The sequence below is a fragment of the Manis javanica genome, chromosome 8, assembly GCF_040802235.1.
Source record: "Manis javanica isolate MJ-LG chromosome 8, MJ_LKY, whole genome shotgun sequence".
NCBI lineage: Eukaryota > Metazoa > Chordata > Mammalia > Pholidota > Manidae > Manis > Manis javanica.
Genome location: NC_133163.1, coordinates 101,496,690 through 101,507,170, shown reverse-complemented (window position 1 = coordinate 101,507,170; position 10,481 = coordinate 101,496,690). Strand labels below are relative to the sequence as shown.

Here is a 10,481-nt window from a genome sequence, read left to right as displayed (position 1 = left end):
GTTAGTTGGAAGAGGCGAAAACTAAGAGAAAAAAATAAAGGAAGGGAACAGTTGTGTATGTCAGAAAAGGCCCAGGCTTCCATGGCAGCCTAGGAACATTTTAAAAATATAGTTATCGTGCTGTTTAACATAAAATAATTTGAGATTATTTGAAATTTGAGAGCTTTTGAAAAGACATGAATATAAGAACACTATCCAAAACTTTAAACATAAACTGAAACTTGAAATTAAGACCACAATCTCAAAATAATTTTTTTGAGTATTTTACTTTTGCCTAAGGTATCTCTTAGCAATTTCTAGCCAAAATGTCTCTCCCCTTTTCAAAATGTTAAAATTTTTTAGTTTATCATGGCTGCAGTTAAACTCTCCTGCACTAGAGCACTTGAGTCCCTGCCTTGCAGAGAGTCACTGGGAGGATTGAGAGACAAGAAACCTGGGATCTGGTCCCTCCCAACATTACCAGTTCTCGGCCATACTATCCTGTGCCTGGGTTCTTTTTGTGAACCAGTCTCCTCATTTATCAAATGGGACCGATGATCTCCCTTTTGTCTTGGTTATCAGTAGGAATAATTAATATCAGTGTCTCAGAAAGCTGCAATAAACTGGAAGTAAATTTACTACTTTAAAAAAATACTACATAGAGACCTAGATAAATTATTGAAAAGTGAGTGGATAAAATATATCAGACACAGTCAGTTTTCTGTCTATGGCATAGAAGCAGCCTGTCTGGACCACAGGACATGGGTGAAGTAGTCAGTCGTGTTATCAAAGACGCCATTACAGCCAGTGTGCTTCAGCGCTTGTCATCAGGGCAGAGGCCTTTTTAGGTCCCTCTCCCAGTTCGCCAGTGAGGGCTGGCTTCGCTAGAACGTATTAAGTGAGGTTAGTTTTTGTGTGTGACAGGCTTTGGCTATTGCTGATTTTTGCAACTCTAGGGAGGGTGGGGAGGAGCAGCAGTGGTCTCCTACCCTTGAACAGTAGTCTCTTTTAAAATTTCCCTGGAAGTTCCCATTCTTTCCAAAAAGTGAATACCAAGTAGGGGCATTCAGGACAGAAGGCTGAAGTCATACAGCTAGTACACAAAGCATTATATTATCTTTATGATTTCCAACTGAAATATATGGAAACATATTTATGTAATTAATTTATACTGAATAATATTTTCAAAGTATTCTTTAGTTTGGCAACATTGCCCATTAACATCATCGGCGGACCACCGGCCCCTGTGTGTTGCTTTCAGGGCTGTGTCTGTGGTGGAGATTGAGGAAGAAGAATGCTAAGAGACCAAAGTTAATTCTTTTTTTTCTTCAGGGAAGCTCATCTACGAGCTCTGCTTCTCAGAGAAGGAAATGACTCTTCTGTTTCTACCCTACTGCCTGGCCTCTCACTCTCTGCTGAGAAACTTTGGCTTGGATCAGTTTCAGTTTAGGCAGCTCACATATGGCATGAATTTTTTCCTCGCTTTATGTAATGTGTATGACTTCATTTTTCTCCTTGAAGAGTACATAGATATCCCTCTTAGTAAACAAACTCAATGTCTGAAAACTCACTAATAGAAAATGTTAAGAGCGGGGGAAATAAATCCAGCAAATTCTTATGTTCCTTTTTGTGCTATCAGACCTGATAGCAGCCAGCAGGAGCAGCCAAAAAAGCATAGAGCTATGCTTTAAGCTATAGAGGCTTTGAGGAAATGTGAATTTATTTCAGCTCCCACAAGGGAACTGGTAGTGGAAATGACATCGTGTAACAGACATGTTCTATGAGGTGCTTTGGTACCCAGCATGCCTTGAAAAAAGCCCACTAATTCTTCAGGGGGTGCTTATGTGTGTGTTACAGTGGGAAAAAGGTTCAGTTTTAAGTTCAGTCCATTACAGGCTTTTTCAAAGCAACTTATCTCTGATTATAAAATGTAAATCTATCAGGAAATAAGGATTCTATATACAAAATCTCAGCTTACATACAACTTTACTTTTCAGAAAGTTTCTCTGGCCAGAAAGCTATGTTTTAACCACTTCTAAAAGGTTAACTACTATAAATTCAGCACTTCCTAATAATCCTTGGGTCAAAATAACTTTAATCACAGAATTAGAAGTGTTTTACTTTAAGCTATATTAGGTTTTCTGAAACAGTCTAAAGACGCCTGGATCGCCCTCTGTTTTTACAGGCTGCTGTAAATACGCTTGATGGCATTGGCTTCTTCTTTATCAAGGATGCCTTTCTCCACATAAGCATCAGCTTGTTGGTTGATGAAGTCCCTCATCTTTGAAAGGTCATAATCTGGAAAATATCATCAGAGTATCACAAGCAAAGATCAAGAAAGAGCAATCCCATTACAGTGATTACCATTAGCTAAGAAGCATTTTGTACAACTACCATGCAGTCTTTCACATTGGAAGACATTTGTGGTCTCAGCATTCGTGAGGTATTTTGCAGTTTAAAGTCATATTTACATGTATTATCGTATTTGCTTGTCGTCATCACGCCTGCGAGGTGTTGTTTGTGGTGGGAAGTGCCTCCCTCATCCGACCGCAGAGAACACTGGCTCAGGCTAGGGCTTTGCAGACCTTACACCCATTCCCTGTGGCTCCTGGGATGCAGCAGACTTGTATTCAGCAGGTCTGAGGTGGGACCCCAGGTTGTGTGCTTTAAACAAGTTTCCAGGTACTAGTGATGCCCCTGGCCCAGGACTCACATTTGAGGTAACAAGACCGTAAAGCTTAAGTACCTTGTTCAAGGTCACATGGGTAGTAAAAGTTACCATCAGAAGCAGACGTTTTGACTTTCTGACCTTACTAGTTACATTGAGTTTCTGTTGATCTGACAACCCACATTTTTTTCCTCCAAATTAAGAATTACCTTGATTTTCAGTGTTTGAATTCTGTGCATGGAGCAAAACCAAACTGTAACCTCCTTATGGTTCCTCTGACCTACTTACACAAAAATTCTATGTAAACCATCAAACCATCCACTAAAAATAAAGAGATCTCTAAGTAAGTAGGCTGCCTGTGTCATCTTTCTGAAAGCTTAAAAAAAACAAAAACTCACATCTTCCCTTGATTCTTTTTATGCTTATTGTTTCAAACAATGGAAAATACAGAAACATGAAAATGAAATTTAAGTCACCTGGTTTCTATTAATCATAAATAACCACAGTTGGCATTTTCTTTTTCTTTTAGCCTTTCAATACATCTCTCTCAACACAGAATTGTTGTGTATATTGTGTGTGTGTATATATATACACTTATAACTAGTTCCCTTCACTTAACTTTATACTGTGAGCATTAATATTCTTTAGTAACACCACTTTAAATGGCTACACACAATACATCCTATGGAGATACTAAAATTTATGGTACACATCCCTCATAGCTGGACATGTGTGTCTCCCACCCTCCAGACCGTCCGAGGCCAAGTTCCCTGAGGACGGTGTCATTTATCTTGGCCAGTGGCAGCACCTTGGAGCAGGGCCCTGCCTTCTTTCAGTTTGTAAAGGGCAGAGAAAGGAAAGACTGCAGCACAAAACACTCAGAACACTCCATGGCCACATTTAGCTAGTCTGAAGGGAACTGGGATCTGGGTCACTTGGGCATCCTGAAGGCCCTGCATGAAAGGAAAAGTAAGCACAAAGGCCTCTCGACAAGCACCAGGTGTTTATCATACCACAGTGAGCTGAGGTTTAGAGCCTATCTTCCGTCACGGAAGAGGGCATTTGTTCTCCATTAGATATGAGAATAAAAGAGAACTCTCAGCATCAAGCCCTTTACAACCAGCATCTTAATTGCTCCTCACAAAGCCCCACGAGGTCAGCATCCCCAGTTCAGAGGAAGAGACAGGACAGAGGAGGGAAGCCACTTGCCCAGGTCGTGGTGGAGGCAGGTTCTGAACCCAGGTCTGTCTGCAGTCACTGCTTTGACCACTCTACAGCCTTGAAGGAGTGAATGTGAAGCAGCTGAGTGCTGCAGACAGACATTCAGTAAGGGCTGGGGTCTCGTGTTGTTCTGTTCTCTCCCTTTCTCAGGCAGAAACTAGAGAATCAGGCTGAACATAGGTTTTGTGTGCACCTGATAGGCTGAATTCCAGACTGACTCAGAGGGCACGAAGAGCTGTCTCCTGATTATCATGGTTCAAATCAATACAGGCTCCTCAGAATCAGTGACAGGATCAACATCTTTGGTGGGACAAAAGGCAGACTCCCAAGGATGGACGTGATGAGGTCCAGGTGATTTGAATGGACAAACAGGAAATTATTTTGCTCTGTTTTGACATGGAAAAACTATCTTTATGACATAGCTACCACTGTGCATAGTGGGAAAGGCAGCCTGTGCAGAGGAAAGGCTGTCAGCTGCCTTTAGAGCACACAAGTCCACAGCAGCCTTGCTACCCTTATAAGAGATTTTAAGGTTGTTAGGCTCAAAAAAGATAAGGGCTGTGACTCACTTTTTAAGAAATACAGACTCCTTTATTAAGGTTTTGTAAGATTTTACCATCATTCACACTACCACATCACATGGACCTCCCTTTCCTGGATGTGGGAAGGACAGTCAGGTTACCCAGGCACCTGCCAGACAAAGGGCATCAGCAGACGAAGGTCAGAATAGCAAGACCTCCTGCCTACCCAGCGGCAGCCACTGCATTGGTCTTAGGACCTAGATTCTCACGACTTGGAGGGCGACCCAAGTCAAGCAGAGCACATCAGAAGGCAGTGGAGGAAAAGCTTTCTGCTTCTGCCTTCAGGAAGGTGACTGGGTGTCCCCCTTACTTCCTGGAGGCAGAAGGGAGCATCAGGCTCAACACGGTCCTCAGGATCCTCACCTGACTATAAACTACTTGATGATGTAACTGGCCTGCTGCTGGGCTACTGCTTCCACACCTGCAGACAATGAGCTATTACTGACTGAGTCACTATATAACGAGCTCTGCCCAGTGCTCTGGGCGGAGGCAGAGACTGAGGAGGATTGCAGACCCGTGGACTGCTGGATGCAGATATGACTCTAGTGCTCAATCTATCAGTGGGAGACTAAGGCTGGTATAAACCCTTTTACCCTAAGAATGTTCCATTGTCATCTTTCGGTCTCACCAGATCAAGAGTAAATTTGCCTGAGCTGAAACCCACTGACAAGATGCCCTCCATAGGCAAGCACCACAGTTCTGTGCTTCACTAGGTTGGCCGTTTCTGGAAGTGGAAGATTAAATTGCAAGCTGTTGCTGGTTCTGACCAGGGGTCTGATACATATGTTAATTACTGAAAGAAATACTCCAAATTGATAGACTACACAATTTATATTGGTTTCAGAATGTATTTTGGTACCTACTGTACTACACCGATTCTAAGGTAAACTTGTGTTTAAATTTTAAAGTCTTTGTAGTCACTGATGGCATGTTATAATTTTTCTTCTTTAGTAGTACATGAAATGGTGCATTTTTCAATGACAGATCTGATGAAATACCGTTCATGTGAATTATAATAGAACTGACAGCCTGGGAATTCCTATCATTTGAACATAAAGTGTGAAGACCTGGCAATTCTTTCCTTCTCACTCAACAGAGAAGATCATGGCTAAAGGGGGACTGAAAATACCTCTTATTCCCACTGTGCTCAATCTTAGCAGTTCTCAAACTTGGCTGTACAACAAAATGGTGAGGGGGTTAAAAAATACTGATGCCTGGGTCCTGCCCCTCAAGTTTTGGATTTAGTGATTGTGGATAAAGTGAAGGTTCCTGTAGCCAGAATTCTCCCTGGTCCTGGCTGGCTAGCTCACTACACACATGTGGGCCGTGCGTCATTATTGACTGTATAAAGAGCTCCACCCAGTGCTCTGACCAACACAGTGGCACGGCTGTAAGGCTGCAGGAGAGCAGAGACAAGACTGGAGTGACGGCAGCGCTGAAAACAGAGACTGAGATGGCTGTGTGAGCAGAGAGGCCCAGAGGCAGAGACCAGCTTGCTGCATGCAGACTCGCTCTGAGTGGACAGGATTCTAGGGATTGACCTGCCACTGTGAGAAAAAAGCTGGATATAAACCCTTTCACCCCAAGAATATTCCACTGTCATTTCTTTGGTCTCACTGAATCCATAGTGAACTTGTCCGGGGCTGAAACCCATTGGCAAGACAGTGATACTAAGGTGTGATCTGGCGTCAGGACATTTAGGGGCTCCACAGGTGATTTGAAGGCACTTCCAAGTTTGAAAAGCACTGCTTATCTCATTTTAAAAGCATCCCTTTGCAGTTGCTCTGGCCAGGCCCCTAGGAATCATTAAGCTCCTCTCCATGATTTTCTCTCGAATTTCTCCTTTTTTCTTTATTTCCTCTGACTTGCCTTGGTTTGAGCCCCATTATTTCTGCTCCAGATCCTTCCCTTGAATCTCTCTTCTGTGGTCTTTTTCAATCTGTAACCACACTGCTGCAAGGTAGATTTCTCAGCTCTTAACCTAATTGTGCCCTGATTTAGACTCTTGTGACTAAACTAACCTCCTCTGCAGGGTGCACAAGCTGCTCCCTGTGGCCTGGCCACTACCCACCTTCTGGGCCCTATGTGCAGGTCCTCCCCACAGACACACAGTGCCCCTGGGAAACGGAATGGCTCCAGTTCCCAGAATTTGTCCCTCTAGTTTAGTCCCTTTATGTCTTAGCACCTAGTGTTGCTCTGCCTCCATCTCTCCTCACTTGCCTTTCCACAAGGGTGTTCCTGGGGTTCTTTCTCCCCATGGTCTCTGCTCCCAAAGGAAAACATGCCCCCTCCTCTCCTCGTCACCACCATGCCTATCTGTGATAGCACCGAGCAGGGCCAGCCAGCCTTACTGATGCTGGAACCCCTGGGGTGGCCCGGGGGGCATGGGGTGCGGGGGAGGCTGCATCTTACCATCCTTCATGACTCTGTCACTCAGAGCAGAACAGAGTTTGGTTCTGTGTTTTAAGTAAATGCTTTTGGGACTCCAAGGTGCATTTAATATGTGCTCAGACAATGCTTTTGTTTAAAATACTCCAAGAAAAGGGCAAAATGTTGATGATTATTGAAGGTGGGTGATGGATATATGGGGATTCACTGTATTTTCTCTACTTTTGTTTCACATTTTCATAATAAAAATGTAAAAGAAAAGGCCTTTGCTTGAGAGGCTGATTGAGAAATAAGAGAAATGGAGGTTCTGTTGCCTTATGCCTCTGAGGGGCACCTAGAGTCTTTTTTTTTTGGATCTGTGCAGAAACTTTAGCCCAGTTTGGGATCTTCATTTAACAAGGGCCCCTGACAAATGGCTGAAATTCTGCAATTTACAGTCACACTAAATCCTTACCTTCTTTATTTCCTTTTTTGTTGTGTTTCTTCAACCATTCTATATTTTTTCTGATGGCTTCCAAATAGGCTTCTGTTTTCCCTGGAAAAGGCAAGAGCACTTGTATCAAGCACTCATAAAATACTACTGCATCTTTTTGAAAGCCCACCCTCTGGTTCCAAGCCATAATTGGATTTAACGAGGACTTGAGGAGTAGAGTCCCTAATGAGGTAGTGTGCATATCTGTGCGTGCAGGCAGGGAGATATCAAGGAGAGCGGGTGGCCTAAGGTTCCGGGAGAAGGGACCAGGCTAGTCAGTGTCAAGGAGCCACCCTCCCCACACACAAGTAAGTACAGCTTGATGTCCTGGCAGAAAAGAGTTTTGGTCAGTTCATTGGATAGGTGGGTCCCTATGATTTTTAAACTGTCATTTCTGGCTAGGGATGATTCTTACAAACTGAGGAGCATTATCAGGTCAAGAACTGAATCAGAGTGGCAGATACTTAAAAGACTCCAACATCAAATAATATTGTCACATAGGTTCAAATGTGTGGTTTTGTGAAGCTACAGTCTTCTGCCCAATCTGGTGGGGAGTGTGTAGAAGCAGAGATGAGGAGGCGACCCAGGCCTCATTTCAAGGTTTGGATGTGAACCTTAGAACTTGTCCTGGTAAAACTCCCCTGGGTATAAACATTCTCCAATGGGCCTCCAGTGTGGAGAGAGAATACCAGGCCATCGGTAAAGCACTGGCTCTGTGATGCCCTACGTGTATTGCTGTTGGCAAGTGGGTATTACCATCAGCTTAAAGACGAGGAAACTAAGGTCCAGAGAGACTAAGTGACTTGGCTGAGGCCATACAGGAAATAACAGAGATGGAATTTGGACTGTAGTCTTGCCAAGTTTCTGCTACCTGCACTACCTGAAAGGTAAGAACTGTCTGCACACAGGGACACTGAGGTAGCCCTGTTCTGTCTCAAGGAAATCAACCATCCTAGTAACCAAGTGAGGTCACTTGTGCAGAGTGTCTGCACCAGGAGGCCGGGTGGTCTGGAGAGTATTGGATGGCCTAGGAAAAGAGGCCTTCAAAGTCCAAGGGCTCTGCAGAAGCAATGGCTGTCATGGCTCAGTGTGGTGACCACTTGCTCTGAACCACCTTTGTGCCCTCTTGGTTTAGCTACCCGTCCTGTGTGCTTGCTGTGTGCCAGGGGCTGTGCTTGGCACTCCCAAATGCATCATTTCCTTTACTCTTCACAATGACCTTCTGAGGCAGTCCTATTTCACCACCATTTCACAGATGAAGAAACTGAGGCAGAGAGAGAAAGTAGTATGTTTAAGATTACATGGCTAGTAAGCAGTAGAGACAGGCTTGAGCCTGGGTACGTGTCTTGCCAGTGGGTTTCAGCCTCAGACAAGTTCATTATGGATTCAATGAGATTGAAAAAAGGACAATGGAACATTCTTGGGATGAAAGGGTTTATACCCAAGTTTATTCCCATGGTGGCAAGTCAAGCACTAGAATCCACCCACTCAGAGTGAGTCTGCATGCAGCAATCCGGTCTCTGCCTCTGGGCCTCTCTGCCCTGGCAGCCATCTCAGTCTCTGTCCTCAGTGCTGCCATCACTCCAGCCTCTGCTTTCCTGCAGCCAAGTCGCCCAGAGCACTGGGCAGAGCTCTTTATAAAGAGCCAAGAATAATGTATTGCCCTCATGTGTGTAGTGAGCAAGCTGATCAGGGCCAGGCAAGAATCCTGGCCATAGGAACCTTCACTTTCTCCACAGTACATCTGACTACAGTCCATGAACAATAACCCTGCTTTAAAATTTGCCGATATTCCAATTTCCACTATTGCTTTCCTCCTGAGCATCTTTCTTCCTGGCCTTGTAAGCCCAGTCCTGCCTCACCATTGGCACTCCATGTTATCAGGTCCCCAAAGAAGCAAAGAGAAGTTCTAGTGCAAAAAGGTGAGTGGGCAAGAGAAGAGATCCACAACTTTCAGCCCCTATTTATTTCAATCACCTGTGTAGAAAGAGTCTTGATTTCAGTGCTTTGTTTTTAGGAATCTTAGAGCAATGAAAGACCAATGTCCCCTGGCTGATGTTACAACATTACAGCACAGTGAATACAGGGAGCTCCACTGTTGCCTGCCTGCTGTCAACTGGATTTGGTAATGTACAAACTGTTCTTTATTTCAAATTAATTCAGTCAGAAAATGCATTTTGCCCAAGAAAAGAAATCTTAGTATAGACTATTTCTAAAGAATGCAATTGCATTATTTTCAAAGAATATTAAATCAAATGAATGGGTGTCACAGGGCTTGCTTTAATGAATAGATAATAATCCATCATTAGTGCATTAGATAATTAGGCTTCTGAAACTTTTGAGACTATATAAAAATAATCTTGTTTAAATTAATTTTAAGCATTCTTCCCACAATCATATCTATAATATCACATCATAATATAGAGAGATTATTTGTGAAAAGGAAAACTAGAGCTTAGTCTCTGTTTAAATATTACATTAAAAACTTTGAATTAGAGTAAAAAATGATTCTTTTACCATAGTTGATTCCCTACCCTCATGCCTCCTACGGGGAAAATGGAATTTCATATGGCCAGGATCCTCACCTGACGCTAAACTATTTAATGTTGTAATTGGCCTGCTGCTAGGCTACTGCTTCCACACCTGTAGGCAATAGGCTATTATTGACTGAGTCACTATATAAAGAGCTCTGCCCAGTGCTCTGAGGGGAAGCAGAGACAGAGGTGGGTTATGGACTTGCACACTTCTGACTGCGGACGTGATTCTAGTGCTTGACCTGTGGCTGTGTGGAAGTAGCTGATTATAAACGCTTTTACTCCAAGAACGCTCCATTGAAACCCTCAGGCAAGACATGCACTTATTCCAGATATGCTGATAGAGGAACCCTCAACCCATAATGCATAAAATTGGTAGGAAAATAGCCCAGCTTCCTTACTCCACAGGCACATTCCATACAGTCTCCCAGCCTTAGTGGGGCTGAGCCTGTTGCCCACAGATGAAGCCTGTTCATTACTATAATTTCTGTTGGCTTATTATCTTACCCTGTCTCATGTACCTATCCCCCCCAACTTCCTGGAGTCACCTCCCAATTAAACTTGACCTTACATCTTTCTCTCAGGATCTACTCCAGAAGAAACCCAACTTAAGGTGTTTGAAATAGGAGGTTCAGTAG

General features: G+C 43.5%; 1 protein-coding gene across 1 annotated transcript in view; it reads right to left on the bottom strand.

The window, feature by feature from the left end:
* Positions 1–1,948: 1,948 nt before the first annotated feature.
* SCG3 (secretogranin III) overlaps positions 1,949–10,481 on the bottom strand; it is a 33,573-nt gene continuing 25,040 nt past the window's right edge. Inside the window, exons 11-12 of the mRNA XM_017662103.3 lie at positions 7,292–7,372; positions 1,949–2,277 (exon numbers count right to left, since the gene is read on the bottom strand). Of these exons, the coding sequence (XP_017517592.1) occupies positions 2,159–2,277; positions 7,292–7,372 (200 nt within the window). The 3' untranslated portion in view covers positions 1,949–2,158. The remainder of the gene's footprint in view (positions 2,278–7,291; positions 7,373–10,481) is intronic.